The sequence below is a fragment of the Falco cherrug genome, chromosome 13, assembly GCF_023634085.1.
Source record: "Falco cherrug isolate bFalChe1 chromosome 13, bFalChe1.pri, whole genome shotgun sequence".
NCBI lineage: Eukaryota > Metazoa > Chordata > Aves > Falconiformes > Falconidae > Falco > Falco cherrug.
In genome coordinates this window covers 23,732,097-23,751,495 of record NC_073709.1, presented here as the reverse complement: position 1 = coordinate 23,751,495, position 19,399 = coordinate 23,732,097, and the positions used below count along the sequence as shown (strand labels likewise).

The following is a 19,399-nucleotide window of genomic DNA, read 5'->3' as shown; positions in this document are numbered from 1 at the left end:
ACCAGTAAACCAGCAAAAACCCCACACCCATGCAGAAAAGAACCGAAAGTCCCAACATACCCAAGCGCTGATCATATGTCTCCATCAGAGCAATCTTCTGTTTCACATTTTCAATTGTGTCAAACAAAGGTCGCAAGTCAAATTTACTTTGCTGCTGGTTTGCCATCTGTATTAGCTGTTTCACTTGTGATTCTAGGCGCGCAGACTTATCCAGGTGACTGGCCAGAGTCTTCCCAGTTCATGCCATTGGAAGAGGATGGGAAGCGGAGACAGGAGACATCCATAAAATCAGCCATTTCATTTGAAATAAGATAAAGAAGCCTTTAGCATGTCAGCAATATCAACTACATGCTGCATTTGAAGCGCTCTGCTGCCTTTGGAATGTATTCCAATGCTCCTTCATGATTAATTCAGCACATTTACTGACTGAGAAGTCATCCCTCATTCAGACCCATTCACGCTGCATCACTTAATTCAACTGATTACTCGTGTACACCTGCATATTTGCCATGGGGATCTGGCTAGGAGGATTGTACAGTGCTTTTTGCCCAGATGAGATATCCAAACTCCTTTATTGGTTAAAATGAAAAGACAATGCTGTATTGTGAAAAAACGAGAAGGGCTTGTGAAGTGTCTGGGAGATTTGTTATTGTCCTGCTATTAATGACAACTATTACGGGATGAACATAGTTCAGGATCAAGAAAGCAATTGGCAAAGTAAAAACCAATGTCTCACCTGGGTGCTTACCATCAAGTTGCTATTTTTACCAAAAAGTTGTGTAAACTGTCTGAATTCTTTCTCACAATTTTTAATGGCCTCTGCTAGCTGCTGGATTTTAATCTCTTTACATTCCAGGCTCTTATACAGGTCAGATATCTACAGATGGAAAAAAACAGAGTAAAACCGGTAAGGCACACCAAAATATATGATGACCAAATTAAAACATACGTGACTATTTAAGAGAAAGTGTAAAAATTTACAACTATCTTAGCTAGATATAGCACTACTCAATTCACAATTCATGGATAAGTGCTGGCAAGAACTGAACATAAGGTAATCGTTCTCTTTAATAGATCTGTGTGGCAACAGGTGCAAAGAGACTCGTAACTCTCATCCCCATCATGACGATCCGCTGCTCTACAGTGGGACAGTACATACATGCACACACATCCATGTGTGTTGCTGGGTGCATGTATATACATCTATTATTTTCTTTTTCCTCTACTGAGGTCTAACGAGTAAAAGAGATGAGTCGGTGAGGGATACTAACTCCAAAACTGAGTTGTAGCACAAATTCCCCTCATCAGGATTGGGCATACACCCAGTGTCACCTGCTGGGAGCCACAGAAATGATTGTGAGTGGAAGGGTGCTTGCAACTGGCTTTGCACTACCCCACGCTGCCTCTACAGAGGGTGTGACTTGGGCATCTAGAGGCTCCTTTTTGGAGCAATCTGACCAGCCACTGAAACTTTAAAATGCTTTATCTCCCAGCCTCATATCCACTGTAAGCAAAGACCGAAAGCAAACGGGGTGAGCGATGGCAACAAGCCTGCCACCGTGCTTGCTGGAGAATATATGTGCCCGAGCACAGAGAGGTTTCCGTCCACTTGACTGACTTCACTAGAAGAGTTTATTCTGACTTCTGAGGTGTGCAAAGCTGATAAACCCAGTCTTTTGAAATGTAGCTGAGCTAAACCAGGCAACAAACGGAGAATCTCGTATCATCTTCCGACCAGCCAAGAACTGCTGAAGAGTGCTTATTAAATGTAACTTACCTGTTCTTCCAGCCGGGAGTTCTTGTCTAAAATCTGCAGCATGTGTTCCCTCAGGGCTCCGTTTTCATGTTCGGCAAGTTTCCCTCTTTTAACCTTTAGTGAGGCAGAGGGGGAAGGGAAAGAATAAAATAATAAGATTTTTGAAGCTGTTAGTAGAAAAACGTATTGATGCAAGCATTTAAAATATCTCCTCTGTGCTTTAGAAGCGAGGGAATGGCTCCCCTGATTCTGTAATACAGCATCTTAGCCAATAGTAGAAATGGTTGTGAAAGAACAAAAACTAGTTATTTCGATTAATTGGTCTGATTGGTTTGGGAGACAAATTCCAGTCCCAGTACAGACAACGATCTATAAAACAGTACCTTTACAAGGCAGCCATACTGCTTATAGGGGCAGTCCACCTCCGCCTCAGGACACACAGCATGGTGCTTTTCAATCTGTGTGTATCAACAAAGAAAGGTGTAACGAAATAAATATTAAGTAATTTGCTGCACTGATAAAATCTGAATGCCTGCATAAAGGGTGAACAGAGGTCGATGTTATGACACCACTGATCTCGTAAACAGGAAAATGAGTATTCAGAGTCCATAAGCAAGCCAGATATTTTTCCATACTGCAAAAATGCCAATGGTTTGCAGTGACTGAATACTTCATTTGTAAGATGGGGCATAAATCCCTTGTAGGACCAAAGAAAATACTTAGAGCAACGAGGTTTTATTGGCACAGGCCAATGTGGTCTGCAACATAACTTTCAGTTTTCATAAACGTGTGTGATCTGCTGAAACACAGTATATGAACAAAATAATAGTACCTCTTTTTTCAGAACTATTTGTGAACAGTTTTGGAGACAAGGCACAGGATAATCAGGACAGTCATTTTTCTCGTGATTCTGGGGAAAAACAAACAAAACAAGGCAGTGGTTTGTATTTTTGTAAAGTAGCATATGTAGAGGAAGCTATGCAAAAAGTAATGCCAAACATACATGTGCAAGCCCCTTATCACATTGTTGTTCATAGGACAGCAACAGCAATTGGTGTTATTTAAAGCACGTTTATTATACTTTCTCCTTCAGCTACTCAGCCGGATTTTGTTTCAGGAGTTGTTAAGCCCCATTGCAGTGCTGGAAACGTTTCACTCAGCAACATGAAGAGGAAACATATGCTATGGATTCCCAGGGAATGCTTTATAATCTTACCTTTATGTTAATTAACACCACATATTTATTACAGTACTGACACATTTCTTCTCGAAATTTACAGTGCTGGCTCAAATGCTCTTTCAAGTCTTTCCGAAGAATTTGATCACAACATCCATCATTAGTGCACTGCACACTTTCAAACAAACACTGCTGAAGATGCTCCTGCAACACACAACAGTAAATTAAACCCCAAAGTATTTCATCGCATCTTCAGTTGCCCAACAGACCCACAGAAACATTTGGCAGTTTGGTAACAAAGCAAGCTCCAAATATTTTTTCCTCCATAAGCATTCCCCTTTTCCAACCTTAAAACTGAAGCAAATGTGACAATTTAGAGAGTCCTTTATATGACTTCCACTTTTCATTCCATTGATACACTGAAAAGAGGCCCAAATGGCCAGTATGTCTTGGCAAGTTTTCTTGAATCAACCATCACATGGTGCCTAAGCATACAGAAGGAATGTATAGATGCTGTGGCTATACTAAAGCTACATAAAGCAAATGATTCTTATTTAAAAAATAACCTAAAGCAAAGTGGGAACAAGTCATAATATTTTGAGCTTAAGATTTGTTACTTACAGTGCATAGCTAAGTCATAGTCCTTGTCCTTAAATTACATTGCTACAATAACTCTGAAGTCTGAAAATCACCACCAGAATTTAGCTTATCATAAATACACGGAGTTCGCATGAAAATCAAAGGCTTCAAAACTTGATCAAGCAAACTAACCTGATATCGTCCCAGAATTATTTTTGAATTGCAGTCAGGAATGTTTTTGCAGAACACATGCAAATTGAGAACTTCTCTCTTACAGCAGTTATCTTTGAACACCTGTAAAGGAAGCAAACCAGCCTTCATACGCAGTCACATAGGATGCTATAAAGAATATAGAAAAAGCAAAACATCACAACAAATCTTTCAAGCACACAGGTGTAGACTCCATAATTCAGAGCATGGTTCTTGATAATTCATATTGAAAATTTACACTAAAAATATAGATTAAAACACACACGAATTTTCTAATAAGCATAGGGGGGTTTCCCCATATAGTTATTCCACAGATGCTGATCCATCCCACAGCCAGCAGGATCAGAAGCTATAAAACCACTGCCAGAGCCTGCCTGTATCTAGAAGAAAGCAGCAGGAGCTAACAGACCCCAAAGGCCAAACCAGCTCTGAGCATGCTCCTCTGATCTTCAAGCAGTGCAGCGTGCCTTTGGGATGGAGACGATGCAGAGATAGCCCTTCTATAGACTCTGAGAAAGAGCACCGTTCCCAGTTGTGTATGCAGAAGCTAATTAAGCCCCTAGAGCAAACTTTCAGTCTTATTTAGAGATCTTCCTGTAAGGAGAATTATAAAGCTGCTTACTGTTGCACTGCTGCCAGCAAAATTTGCACAAAGACAGTGAACGAAAAACAAAAATTGTGTGGACAGTCTGATTACAATTTCCTATCACGAGTACGAGAGAGAGGAAGGAGACATTTGATTTCCCTGGAAAATTAATTCTGGCAGGACTAAGTATGTAGCATACTTTCAAGCCTTAGCATATAAATAAGGACAAATCAATCCATTAAATTATTTAAAAAAAAATAATAATAATCAGTAGCTTGCAAAATAAGAAGCATCTTTTCCTCTAAAAAATTACCCAAAAGTAAATGAAGTCTACAGGGTTAATGAGATATAATGGAAATAAGTAAGGCAGCAAATTATAACCAAGTGAAAACAAAGACAACCAGATAAATAAGTTGTCCCAGCAACATGGAGCATGAAAAAGGCAGGTCAATAAACTCTCCACTAAAAAAAAAGACATTTGATGACAAGGGAAAATTTAAAGCTTTGTGAAACTCTCTGACACTTTACTGGAAATGCAAAAGACTAAAATAAAATAACTTCAGAACATGAGTTATAAAATAAAGCTTTAGCTATATACCCATACTTCCTTTCTGAGAGAGCATCACTGAACACACTGCTTCTGTTAGCATCATTTCAGAGACAAAAACTGCCCTGCCCCTGAGGACTAACAGACTAAAAGCCACCTTGTTCTCAGCTGTCTTGCCTTTTCCATGCAGACGTTGACTGCTGAAGTAAAATTACAGCCACTTACCTCATGCATTTTTATTGTTTCTTTGTCAACAGGACAGGTGGGTACTGCACTCAACTCTCTAGATCGAAAGAAAAGTCATGTTAATCCACAGACAATTTCATTTATTTTACAAAATTTCCCTATGCTAGAATCTGACTGCAGCAGGAGGCAGTACTAGATACCATAAAAACCAAAAAAGTGCTTCAAAAACACTTTCGTCTGGCAACTACACAGCCAAAATGCCCACAGCTCTAAGAGGGCATTAAGCTGCAACAGTGAATATGTAACAGAAAGAGTTTGTCCTACAACTGTTAATTAAGATGGCTTTTAATTAAGAGGACTTGGTCACACTCTGGCCACCTGCTGCTCTTAAATGTCTGTCTGCAAAAATCCCATCGCATACACTAAACCCAGCATTTGCCTAGCACAAGCAGCGTGCTCCTTCCTACACCAGTAAAAGAAGATGTGATGGCTCCTGCCTTAAAAGGCTTCCAGAAGTCCTACAATAAGGGACAGGAAAACAGTTATTAAGGCCGTGCAAAAAGGGAGGCATGCCAGAGGGAGAAAGCAGCAAACATGAAGCATCTGAAACTCATAAAATGTGAATGGTGACTTCCATCCACATAAACAGGTTCCTCCACAGCCTTCCTGGGCCAAATCCTGCCCTCGGGCACACCAAATGGTACGTAATGTACTCCCAGATGGGTCTGCGGGGTAAACTCATTCGTAACTGCGGATGGATGCCTTGTGATCTGACTGTAGTATTGGGTAAGGCTAACATCAGTTTTATAACTCCATGGAAATCAAAGACATTATACAGAAGCAAATGAAAATAGCTTAATTAGCCACCCGTGTCAATACTGTGGGGCATTAACGCAACGAATTCATGTCAGCAGCACAGTGTTGGACAGACAGACCGAAACAGCGTCTCACGCAGTAGTGCTTAAGATTGCATCAGTTTCTGTCTGCTGGCTTTGCTGCAGTTACCAAAGCATTCTTCTCCAGCACCAGGTAAGGTCTTTAAAGACACCTTTAAAACACTGAGCGTGCAGTTATTGAGTTCAACAGAGTCTTCCCGTTGACCCCTCCAGCATTTTATCACATCGGTACTCTTATTATTACGGCACTCACTGCTGATTTGTAGAAGGTGTTGACTTCTTTTTAGGAAGGGGAGTACGGGGATGCAGGAGAAGTTTGCACTGACCTCAAAGACAGAATGCACTGCTGGCAAAACCGGTGCCCGCATCCCGTCTGGTGGGGATTGCGAAGGACGAGGTGGCAGTAGGCGCATTTGTACCGCTCTTCCAAGGTTTCGACAAACTTGTAGTTGGTGTCAGGCTCAAAGTCCAGAGAGATGGCGCTGGCGGAGTTCTGGCGTGTGAAGAAGCTCGAGAGAGCAGCGGGTTCGTCACAGGCCATGGGAGCTGCACTGGGAACCAGGCAGAGGGAGAATCCCTTCGAATCTTCACCGGCAGCCACGCCACCTCGGCTACTGCTTGCAGCGGGCTGCCGCTCATGGGAGAGCTGTCATCTGCAGCGGGGTGCAACAGGTTTCGGAGGGAAACACGGCATCAACTACAGAAGAACAACAAAATGCTCAGAGAACCACGAAATTATGGTTACAACACAAGCATCAAAGCACACTCCTTCGGAAAAATGTTTCACAATCTGAAAATTATCCTGCAGAAGAGATTTTTATGTTGGTTTTTATTATTATTATTTCTTGCAGCAACTTTTAGTCTCAAAAAAATTACAAGAGTCACAGATACAGGTGGGGAAAGCAGAGGCCAAGTCTTGGCCCTGATGTCCACCAGGAAAACCTACACTTAACACAGAGCCCACCCACATGACTTCATGAGTTCATTGCACCGGTTCAGGCAGGAGACAGCTTTGTGGTTCACAGCAAGGAGCATACAAAAAAAAAAAAAAAAGGCAGCAAGGGGATTTTACCTTCAGTTTAGGTGTAACAGGTGCCAAAGTCTCTTAACTTGACATCTTTCTTTTTCCCATTGATCACTCATCTACAGCAGTAAACTCTAATTCTGTTTTTTCCAAAGTTTTACTTAATTATGCGCAAGTTCTTGAAGATACTAATCCTGTCTGAAAGAAGCAGTGGAAAAAAAAGAAAGAAAAGCAAGATTGCAATCAGAAGCATGACATGAGGTTTTTCCTCTTAACCCACAAAAGCTCATATACAGCACAGGAATGCAATTCATTTCCTAATAGGAAAAACCAGCAACATTTGTTTCCATCCCTAAGTCACAAACCCTGAGATTTGCCATGAGTCCCTCAATCTTGCAGTAGTTTTTTTGCGAGTAGCTCAAGAGCTGGAGCCACTCTGGTTTTCATTTCTCACGGCTTTGTGCTCAGAAGACATTTTTTCCTTACAGGGTGTGTACAAATGCGCCTGAGCTCTCAGACCGTTCTATGGGGGAAGTTCTCAATTTTACAGCTGTGCTGTGGGATGCTGTTTCTCCTCTGTGTGCGTCACCTGCCCTGTCAGTCACTCTTACTGGCATCAGCACCTCTCCAAGAGCTCTGACTCAGCTCCTGTAAGATCACCGAGGGTATCTGCTGCTTTCGTAGGGCAGCAGGGCCAACACATCACCATTAATAACCTTAGGGCTGGCAGGAAACTGTGTGCCGAGTACCGACACGCTGCCCCATCCCCCCGCTGTGATGGATTCCTAGCCCACGAGAGCAGCGATTAGTACCGTGCTATGCACAGCCCAAGCACCCCTGCAGCCCACCTCAGGCTTCAGAAAGCAACATCCATTTTCCTTTCTACTTTAATATCCCATACTGGGCAAGGAAATGCTGTGGACAGATAAAGTACCTGATTCAAAAACAAGCCAAAGCACTTAAATCAGTGAAGATCTATTTCACAGCAAACATTTACGTGCTCCTGTAACTCAGCACCCTTGTTTGTGGTTGCACACAGCATTCACCTGCCCAGCTTGTGAGAGCCTCCCTGCCCTCCACCAGCCTGAATGTCAGACTCACTGCAGCAAAACTGATCATCTAACATTAGGAACCCAGACAAATACAAGCCCTAATCATATTCCAGGCACAAAAACTTATTATTGTGACTGGAATTTGCAAATTACCCTATTCAGTCCCTCCAAATGAACAGCCTTCTGCCTCAAACCTGAGATGATAGTCCATGTCGCCCCTTTCATTTTTAAATAGCTGACCTTTTCTCCTCTGAAAATGGGGTTCCTCGTTCTCTAACACTTAATAAGGAGCAATTCTATTTTCCCCATGTCAACCAGAGACGCCAAAATGCAGCCTGAGGGATTACCAGCCTTGTGCTTGGGCTGCCTTGGTAGCAGATGCCAGCGGCAGAGCATGCCTGCTGCTTCAAAGGCAGATGGGCAGCTGTCACCATTAACTTCCACAGCACAGACTACCTACAGGACAAATGTCCTATAAGCTCATTCGGGGTCAGTGAGAACTGACTTCCTTCCTCTCTCCCATTTACAGGGCATCCAATTCCCCGAGTCCTATTACGCTCCAGGACTTTATCATCTGATGGTGTGCTTTAGCAAATTGATGCCTCACTATGTAAAAGCACAGGAAATAAAAATAAATTAAAATCCATGTTTTACCCATTTTGTCTTTAAGGTCTACCATAACTCCAGAAGTACTTTTAGCTGGGGTGAAGAATGTTACAGGTGTTTTAGGCAACAAAGTTATGGGATACATCAAGAAGAAACACAGCCACCAGCCCAAAATCCCATCCAGAAACTCCTTCAGAGCTTTTGCTGCTCTAAGGAGCAGCCACATGCATTCCCATCTCTTTCTGCAAGGAGCACTCTGCTGTGGTACAAGGCCTTCCAACTCTCTTGCTGAAACGAGAGCTTTTATCTCCTTAAACACCTTCATGATGCACTCAACCCAGACGCCATTCCTAAAAATGGAGACTCTGCATCTCCACGGAAGCGCCTCCTCCACCTCAGCCTTGCTCAGGGCCGTGCTTCACAGCTGAGGGCACCTCAGGTCACAGGCAAGAGTGCTTTCGGGTGAAAGGAAACCTGCCTGCTCAGAGGGCAGAACAGAAACCGCTGCATGCCCCAGAGACCGGGGACGTTTGCCGCCACTGCCAGCCTTGCAGGAGGTTTGCTGCAGAGTTTGCAGCTGTTTGCTGGAGGAAACAAGCTGCCCCAGGAGAGGGCCTGTGGATGGTGATGCTTCACCCAAGCTGGAGAGGTGCCCACGTGAATCAGCTGGGAAAACCAGCTCAGAGGAGCTGAGAAATGACAGCCCTGTGCCAGACCTACTACCAGCCAGCGCTCGGTGGGATGTGATCCAAACTATCGCAGACAGTGTGCAGTTCCCATCCCAGCACCCACTGGTGACTCAGGGCGGATTGCAGAAGCTCTTCTTCCACTTCTGGCTTCCAGTGCCCGCGCCTGTGCTCTTTGAACTGAAACCAAAGGGAAACCATCAGTGGAAAAAGTGCTTTATTGTGACAGCAAGAGTACGCCAATGGCTAACTGCATCAGCTTCCTGCCTACACTAGTGCATGGCCCACGTAGGAGGTGAGGTGTGCTTTCACTTCTGCCTGTGCACAGCTAAACAGCAATGGAAAGGCATCCTTTCTTTGCATACACTGCAATTTTTAAGCATGCATGTGAACTGTAATGCTGTTTTAAAATATTAGAGCGTGGCGGGCTCACGCTGCATAAAAATGCTGTTGTGGCAGATGCACAACACACATGGCAAAGGGATTTTCATTGCAAATCCACTGCAACAGCACATACACAAAAAAAAACCCAACACAAAAAAACCCAAACCAACCAATCTATGGACACTGAAAATCTATACATAAAAATAAAAAAAAGGATTTCCATATACTGAAATAAATAGAATTAATTCTGACTGCATATAGAAAAGTAGTATGAATCACTAGCAGCTAAGCCCAAGTCCTATAAACAGCTACCAAAGAGTGGGAGCTCAACGGCAGCACAGTACAAAGAGGTCCCAGCTGCACCTTCCTACCATTTCAGCATCCCAGCCCTGCCTGCACCAACAGCAGCACATGCAAAATGCTTCTGAACAACTCTTTATGTAACCGGCTTTAACCTCACTGGAAATGATCTGAAAGGGAGAATTTACACAATGAAAATAAACTTCCTTAAGTATGTGCTATCCTGTTTTCACTACCACCACACCAAACTGAGCCCAATCATTTTCCATTAAAATGCTCCAGACTTAGTATATGTTACTGTTCAGAAAACAAGGAAGACATGAACAGAACAGGATAATAAAGAGAAAAATCAGCACGGGCATGGCCTACTATAATATAAAATTACATTAACATTTTTCAAGCCGTGTTCAAGCAGTTCCCCTCCAGCAGCGCTGCTGCCTATCTACACCAGCAGCAGCCAGAACCGAGAGAAGTGGTACGCAAGGCTGATACCACATTGAACTACTGTGGACAGATTAACTTTTTTTAGCCACAAAAACATACTTACTGCACACAGAGAAAACCATCCCTATAATGTGGTCGCTCTTTTTAAAGAGAACAGAGAAAGGTCTGTAGATCACCCCATGAGCTACAAACGCACCGCTACAGCAGGCTGCAGCAACAAAACCTCTGGGACAGCAGACCCGAGGCACTGAACACCACCATGTCTTTTAGACTGAGAAGGGCGAACATATGAGTTGTTATCACAGATTTGGCCATCACGCATGGATAAGGACGTGATCGCCGGTCCTGCTGCTCAGCAAGTAAGGGCTGAGAGCACAGCTCTGCCAGGTTCACTGCACGAGGGGAGGGTAATGCTGAGCTGCCCTCCAGGACTGGGGTACTGCTCAGTAAAAAGCACGGTGATCGCTTCCTTACTTATCACGCTTCCATGAAATACATTCAACAGGGCACAGAAAAACCAGTTATATACCTACGTTCCCATACACCTAGCTCTAGATCAGCTCTACTGCTTTGCCCTAAGGCACTTGGTAAGGACAAGTCTGAGAAGATGGCCTGTCCCTCCCCCTGAAAATTATCTGCCTTTTATGGTACACCAGAAATGGAAACCTGTCTTAGTCACAGTGGGGAAAGTTTTGTCAAATTTAGGGGTCTAAGATCAATTCACTTCATTGGGAGCTGACAGGCAGAAATACGATGGAGGAGACAATACCTTGCATTAAAATTGTGCTCTCCAAGCTGCCTTATAAACTAGGTAGATTAGCTGCCTCCAGTACTTTTGAATTAAAATAGCAAAGTTATATGATTTACTATTAATATAAGGTCCTCCACAAAACCACTGCATTTTGGGGATAAGAAATACATGCCCCGACTCCTAACATATGGAGTGGAGCAGGTAACAGTCTGCTAAAGAATGACTAAAAGCATCTATACATTTTTAAGTACATATTTAAGATATAGCTGATTATATGAAGCCATGTGAAAAAAGCAGAGGATGACACCTGACATCACTGAGGGATCATCCTTGTCCCTTCCAGCCCAGGAAGAGTTACATTTTTGACTGCTGACAACAAAACACACTTGCAGAATACCCATGGGGGAGAAGGACCCAGCTGCATCATCTGTGGCCCCCCAGCCCAGAGGCTGCAGAGGGAAATGATTCCCTATGGCACCAACACAGACCCACCACTGATATTCAGGGCTTGCTCCTACCTCACCTGGCAGCGAGTTAGTCTCAGTTGTTCTGCTTTTGTCCTCATTCCTTAAAAACCAGGAGAGAATAATTCTAACAGCAGTAATTTCTGACTGAATATGTGCCTGATGCTCCACAGGGAATGTTGCTGCAGAGGGCAGCAGAACAAATTTGGTTTATTTTGTATACAGACCATATTGCCCCATTCAAATTCCAGTACTACCTTACTCTCAAAGCACAGTAAAACCTTACTAAGCAAGCATCGGTTTGCTAATCTCCACAGGCAAATTTTCACTGGGCAGAGTAAGACAGTAGGGTTTCCTTTGCACAGAGCTACAGCCAAAGCATTACAATAAATCCCCGTAAGACCAGATTTCACTGGGGTTTTTATGTCATAGATTGCAACACAGATAACATTTTAAAAAATTGTAAAAAAAATACACTCTTAAAACTAATCAAGCGTGTCTGGTGCTGAAGTAGCTTTGATTTTGCAGTGAGCTTGCCTATTTGCTACATGCACTCTTTTCCCTGGATATCCTACTACTTAATTAATTCTGTATTAGCAAGGAATTTCTCTACATCTAATCAATGCAATATTGTTACAGTAAGCTGGAAAGCTGTTGCCTTAAAATAATCTTATTCACAGCTACAAAATAACTTTATTCCCATCACTCCTGTAGCAATACCTGGATGTTTTACCACCTTCCTGAGTACCGAAAGAAATTTTGGTAAGAAAGCACTGCAACTCACCCCCATGACACCCTGGCACCTCTTTGCTGGTTTAGGGGGATGAACTCGGTTCCTGAGATGTTCTGAGGTCTGCAGCCTTCCCCCAGCGAAGCCCCACACCACTGGTGCCCCTGTGTGCCATGGCTCACCCCTGAAGAGCCCTTCAGAGATGAGAAATAATTCTAGCAGGAGTCTAATGTTAGAATCCTGCCGGCACTAACAGCACACATTTTGGTAAAGCCGTACCTGAGAACTGTAGCTGGTCCTCAATGGGGAGAAAATGAGAGACAGAGAGCGCGCGCTAGTGTAAGCTTTGTGGTTAAAACAACAGTACAAGCGCTTTAAAACAGCAAGGGAGTGGAAATCCCCCAGCGTAGCTTTGAAAAGATCACGTCTAAAAATGATTTAAAAGCGTTAGGATAAAAGGCAAGCCATTGAAAAGCACTTCCCCTTACTGTGTTGATGCAGGGACTGCAGATTTTACCACCTGGAGCAACACAAGGTTACCAAGGACTATCCTCGCAGTTTTTGTCCCAGATACAGAAGAGTTTTCACCTTTCACAGAAGTGGTGAGTGATGTGACTGAAGAAAAAATACATGGGAAGCAGGAAACACATAAGCAGATAAGGAAACCCAGGTTCAGCCCTGTGGTGTTGGGTGGACCCCAGCGTTGCAGGCAGGGAAGGGGCAGCTCACAGCGGGAACAGCCCCGGCTCGGTCGCAGAGCCACCGCACCCACTCATGCTACCCGCTGCACGGGTCATTTTGTACTTAAACCAGAACTCTCCAAGATAAATCCATTTTAAGAAAATATATGTTTATATTTGGGTTTGTCATAATTTAAGTGGCTGTAAACCCTAATGATTTTGTAGCCTGAACATAATTGTGCACACAGGCTTCCTGGCAGTCTGCATCTCCACTGACTCGGTGTTAGCCTCCTTCCCCAGACCAAAACATGCTGCCCTGGCAGCACTGCCACGGGCTCCATCTCTAATCCTACTCTTTCCTTATTCTCCTCCTCTCCCTCCCCTGGTGTTCTAGTCCTCCCCCTCCCACCCTAAAATAAGGTATCTTATTTTCTAAAAAGAGTGACAATTTTTAAGTCTCCTGTTATTTCAAATAGTTGTTTTCCAAAGAAAGCTTCTGTTCTATCTTGTAGTAAATGCAACACACACCCTCTTCAGCCTTTTCCCTTTAACTGAACTTGCACCCAGAGCATTTCTAACCTATTTCAATTTTCATCTCCCCTCCCAGGAGGCATCTCAACCTACTGTGTGTTTTCCTGAACCTTCTCTGAAGCTCTGGAACAAAGAAGTCATTGCTGAAGTCAGTGGCAAAGGGAAAGGCGTCAATCCAAAGGCATGCTGCTTCTTTACGGGATCAATTAAATTGATCTAAGTTGTATTTCTAGATGCAGCCTAAGCTCACTTCTACCATCAAGCCTTTTAAACCAGAGGATCTTCTTTTGTCCTTGCCATGACCTCCTGTCCTCAGGGTGCATCCTCATCAAACTGTTAACGGTACACAACCTCTGCACAGGTGGGCACCAGAACAGCACGACAGGCCATACATGGGCTCTCTTTGAACGTGGCAGCTCTGGAGGAAGGATGGATCCGGCTGGTTTCATTGGGAGGAGGCAGCACTGCAGAAAGCGTAGCACCCTGCAAGCACAGCTCCAGGAAGCACCATCTGCTTCTGGGAAGCTTTGGGGAAACCCCCAAATGGAGAAGTTGAGTAGGAGCAGGATCTGAATTTTAAACAATTTCACTCTGCAGATGAGTAGAGAGCAATAGGCTGGTGTTATTGTTCGTGGGCAGCCCTCGATCTCCTCCAGTGCCAACTGCAGTGCTGAAACCCTGACCAAGTTCCAAGCAGGCTCAAGGGGAAGAAAGTGAGCAAAAAGACAGCGACAGCATTTAGGAAACAGAATGAAGGAAAAAAAAGAGACACACAAGAACAACATAAAGAAACAAAAGCTACTGAAAAGAGGTAGCAACAAGGGACCGAGAGCAAGACCACTAACGGGTTTGAAATTTTTTTCTTTTAGGTTATTGGAGCCAAAGTGAAGTCCTCACATTTTCTAACAAATAATGGGCTGTTACACATTTGGCAGAACTAGGCCTTTGGGGCTTTTTAAGTTTATGTCTCCTTCCATTCCCCAAGGGGACACACTATCTGGGACTTCAGCTGCTTTGACCATTCAGTCAGTTTGGCCACAAATACCTGGGTTTTGGGTTTAAATTTCCATGCCTCTGACCCCTTGACTTAGCCTTAATGAAGAACTTAATCAGCATGTATACAGAAACCTATGAATCAACTCAATGGTTATTCATCCAAATTACTAGGATGAACTCAAATTTTGCTAAGGCTGGCTATCCCCTTCTTCCGCCGTGTTTCCACGTCCTAGGTGTGAACGGCTGCCCCCACTGCAGCCTCAGGAATTAATGACCTCAGTGGATTTGGCTCTAATGTAGGCACATGTTTGACAGCATATGGACACACATTTTTCTTGTCACAATCCTCACTGAAAAGGTAACTTGCTCATGTCAAAACCCAAACGCTATTGGGGAACTCGCTGTTGGGAAAGCAGTGACAGCAAAGATTGTCACCATTATCTTTTCCTAAAAATACAGGGAAAAAGATGTGTTCTTAAGAAGTCCTTCCCAAGAGATCAAACAGGACAGGCTGGAGACTTACAGAGGCAAGAACCAAGAGCGGTGCTTTCATGCAACCCCTTCTCTAAATGCCACCTGCAGCTGAGATCTGTGCTGCCGCCCAGCCGTGCGCGCTGCCGCAAGCCCCGGCAATGCCAGGGGCCCGGGAGAGCGCCAGCAGCAAGGCGCAGGCACCGGCCATTGCAGGCGAGAGGCAAACCCACCCTTCTGGCATCAGGCGAGGTGCCGTGTAAGAAGGATGCTAAACAAGCTGTGGGCAGCCTCCAACCCTGCTCTGGTTGCTGGCACCAGTTTTAGCTTTACTGCTGCCAGCAGTGAACAACGTCGCTATTTTTAGTGACCTCACGGTGCATCGCAAGCACCACCAACATCCACGTTCAGAATTCCTCAGTAAAATATGGCCACACTGCAAGGTTTAATGTCTGTGACAGTGAGACAGGCAAATGGATAAGTTCTTTTTATTTTTCCTTTATAGATAGTGCCCAGTAGCCTTCCATAATATCTTTAATTGAATATATGATCTGGCGGCTGTTTGTACCTGCTGTCTCTAAGGCAATAATTAACCCTTTCTTTTTTGTTTCTTTCATAGTGCGTAAGGGCCACATTCCAGTTTCAAGTGCAGGGATGTAGCAGATGAGACTGAAAACTGTGACTTAGCACAGGTCTGATCACCGCACGTCTCACAGAGACTACTTTGGGGAAAAAACGCTTTGCAGATTGTTCCTCTCCTCGAGGTCTGGCTAGTCACTAGGTGGCTTTGCGTGACAACAACAATAAAAAGTAACTTTTACATTTCAATATTCTGTAAAATAAGCACACAGCAACATACTTACCTTTAGAGAACCCCTGTATGCAAATGGAAGTATATCACATGCAAAACCTTTCTTTATCTGTCAACCCAACAGAGACAAACATGCTTAACTACAGAGCACTCCGGGCAGTCCCATACCAAAACCACTGTGGTTTAGGGTGCAGACAGTTTCTCACACACTTGTTTATTTGTTGCAAGACTGAGCTGGCGAGACTATGGAAATTTTTGCAGCATTTTTGTTAGCAATATGCATGACTCAAGTTTCCTCACCTTCCCAAGCCCAGCCACACACTGGGGTAAAGAGGTTAGCTTCTGCCTGGGCTGAGGGAAGAGGATGGAACAACTGCACATTGCAGCCCACACTGGTACTGATAAGGAGCTGACAACTAACAGCGTGAATATTAATTCTTCACAGTCATTTGCCAAGAAACTTGGACAAAAAGGGGCCAGAAAGCAAAAGAAGAGGTTTTGAAACCCTCACCTCAACTCAGGGCCCAGACGCAGGGATAGCGTATGGTATCCCAGCTGGCTGGCCGGGGTGTGCAGCAGCACCCTCGGGTTGGCACGCTGCTCCAGGCAGGCTGCTAACCACCACTGGGAGCGGCATGTCTGAGAGATAAACTACCTGTATCACCACCAACTGCCTCAAGGACATCAGGAGCCCAAGAAAAGTTACAACTCGTATAGACTGCCTAGAGGGCCAGAGAGAGGAACACCTCTCCATAATTAGCTATTTATTGGTGATAAATAATGTCTATTTATGTAAAATCAAAGGGTCAAAGGATTGAAGAAGGTAGGGGGCCGTAGGTTAGCTTAAAGATGGGACACAAGTAAAGCCCAGGAGATGACGCATCCTACAAGTCTGCAGCTGCTCACTGAAGGGGTTTGGCAAAGTGGCCCAAACAATGTGTGGCACAGAACCAAGAGCTCCTGACCTGGCCTGTAGCCTCGATGGCTGTGTAAAAACTATGCTCCTCTCTTTGGGAGACTGATTAGTGAGCCTGTGGGGTGAAATAAAGAGCTGTCTGGTTTCTGCTTTTTGCACCTATTTGAAATTCCTTTTGTCCAAGTCACCACCAGCAGCTTTCTAGCTTTGAAGTCTTGTCACCTCCTGGATATCACCCCTCATTCTCAAACTCCACGATTACTCCTGTGCCCTCCACAGTTTCTGTGAGCACCACACGCTTTTCTTTTTTCCTTCGTGATGTTATTCCGAACCTCACCTTTCAGCAGCTTACACAGCTCCAGCCAGAGCGTCCTGGCCAGCGCTCACAGGGTTTCCTGTTGCTGCAGAGCATCTTCCTGCACAGGCTGAACTCTGCCTCTCCTTCAGCGCCCGGCTGCGGGTGAGTGCCCGCTCAGAGGCAGCCCACCGCCCCAGCCTCCCCCAACCTTCTGCCAGCCCCTCAGTGTCCAGCCCCGGCATTGACAAGCCCACGTTCCACTGAGGCCCATAACCTTCATCTCTCTCTGGCTTGAAGCATTAGATCTTCACAATGTATCACCGACTTCTCCTGCTTCATATCTCCATAAGAGACAGTATTTTGTGTCCGCTTACACAAATAAAACTCTTGTCCATCCTCCTCCTCTGGTTTTCCAAACACTCATTTCTCTTGAAATGCAATCTTTTACTTATTTATCCACCTGGGGTGCTGCCACAGGGATAATTTTTCTAAGCCACAGCTACAACCACATCATCTCTCCGTCCATCCCTCCACCTCCCCACTGCATCAAAACCTCTTAAATTCAAAGCCTGTTCTAGTCTCCCTCCACTTGTCCCTGCATCCCCTCAAGCAATTTAAAAGGGCAGGTTTCATCTCTGGCCAGATGATGATACCAGGCACCCACTGCCTCCTTGTTAAGTATTTGAGCAAGTGTGTAGTGGGAGGGCAGATTTTTTTGAGGAATAGGAGCGGGCTATTCTACTTCAATTTTCTTCTGTAAAATCTCCTTTGCTGAGCAGCTGGGAACAACTGGCTCCTGACCATCACACTGGTCCGGAGGGTCACACCATCTCCTGTTGCTCTTGCACACCGGCACGTCCCTCCCTCCTGACTCGAGCTATAAACCCCCTTCAGCCAAGGGCTGCGGTTTTGCCCTCTGCTTGCACAGCTCCCGGCACACGGGGGTCCTCACCCATGGCCAACACTTCTCCACATGATGGAAACAGACAAGGTAACCAAGGCTGACAGCAAAGGAAGTTACTCTGGGTGGGTTTAGGTCGAGTGCAACACACGACCACTGCAGCTCGCACCAGGATCAAAAGCAAGAAGGCAATGCAGCCCTGACGGACCGAGATGCAGCACTAGGCAGGGCCGTGTCCCCCCAGCGCCTCAGTTTAACGCCCAGCGTTACACCTGCGTGCACTGCATGGAATCAGCTGGGGTGGTTTAAAAATACGACCGTGTTGCTGCTGCCGGCCTGGAGGCACGCCTGACCTAAATCCACCCAGCTATTTTTAGCACAACGCTGCACTCCTTTCAGCCATCCCCTATTTATCAAACGGAAGTTCTGGGGAAAGTTGTTCTTGGCTGGCACCGGGAAGGCGCAGCCAAGCCCAGCACCAGGCAAAGCCATTCAAGAAGTGCAGCAAGAGCAGCCCTCCGTTTCCCCTCCTCAGGCCAAGAGCGTTGGAAGTATTTGCTCGAAGCCTACTGCCTCCTGTGCTCCCAGAGTGCTGTCACTCAGGGGAACCAGGGCCTGAGCTGGGTCCCCCTGCACGCCCGCCGAAGGGAGACCCCTCCCCCCACCCCCAGCACCGTTCGGCGACACCAGCGGGGGCACTTGTCACGGCTCCCTGCAACGTGGGTCGCTCGGCGCCGCTGCCCAGGCGCTCACCCGAGCGGCCCCCGCTCCTTTGTCTCCTGCCCCGCCGCGCCGAGCCCCGCGGCGCGCACCGGGCCTGCGGCTCCCGCGGCTCCCGCTGCCAGCCCGCACCGCACCGCACCGCAGCGCATCGCAGCGCGCCCGGCGGGGCTGGCCCAGCCCCGCACGCCGGAGGGAACTTGCAACGCCGTGGGCGGGCGGGGGCTCCTCCGCAGCCGCCGCGCTCAGCTGGGGGGGCACCGCGCTCAGGCTGCCCGCGCCGCCCTGCCCGGCCCGGCCCTGCCCTGCCCGCGGGAACGCGCCGCAGCCCCGCCCCGGCCCCGCGCGCAGGCTGTCACCCGCCGCGCGCAAGCTGTCACCCGCCGCGCGGGCCTCCCGCCCGCCGCCCCGCCAGCCGCCCCCGCGGGGCCCGGCCCCGGTCCCCCGCCCGGCCCCGGCACCTGCCGGGCCCGGCCCCGGCGTGACCCCGGCCCCGCGGCGCGGCCCGCCCGCCCCCGCCGCACCTGTGCCGGCGCTGGGCGCCCTCCGGACGGGGCCGTGGCGGGGGGGCGCGGGCGGTGGGGCCGCCCTGGCTGCGCGGGGCGCGGTCGGTGCGCGGCGCAGAAGCGCTAGTGCCGCCGCCCCCGGCTGCTGCCGCCGCCCCCGCGGGCGGGAGCCGCTTTCGGTTTCATGGCAA

At 46.5% G+C, this 19,399-nt stretch overlaps 1 protein-coding gene across 13 annotated transcripts in view; it reads right to left on the bottom strand.

The window, feature by feature from the left end:
• The window catches only part of TRAF5 (TNF receptor associated factor 5), a 25,121-nt gene extending 5,722 nt beyond the window's left edge, over positions 1 to 19,399 (bottom strand). Inside the window, exons 1-13 of one of the 13 annotated variants that reach the window (XM_055725599.1) lie at positions 12,658 to 12,811; positions 12,433 to 12,572; positions 9,412 to 9,485; positions 7,010 to 7,159; positions 6,264 to 6,634; positions 5,081 to 5,138; positions 3,705 to 3,806; positions 2,973 to 3,137; positions 2,589 to 2,666; positions 2,140 to 2,214; positions 1,778 to 1,870; positions 749 to 877; positions 61 to 229 (exon numbers count right to left, since the gene is read on the bottom strand). In XM_055725599.1, coding sequence (XP_055581574.1) covers positions 61 to 229; positions 749 to 877; positions 1,778 to 1,870; positions 2,140 to 2,214; positions 2,589 to 2,666; positions 2,973 to 3,137; positions 3,705 to 3,806; positions 5,081 to 5,138; positions 6,264 to 6,478 — 1,084 coding nt within the window. In that variant the 5' untranslated portion in view covers positions 6,479 to 6,634; positions 7,010 to 7,159; positions 9,412 to 9,485; positions 12,433 to 12,572; positions 12,658 to 12,811. The other 12 variants (XM_055725587.1, XM_055725594.1, XM_055725590.1 and 9 more) reach the window with 12 other exon arrangements.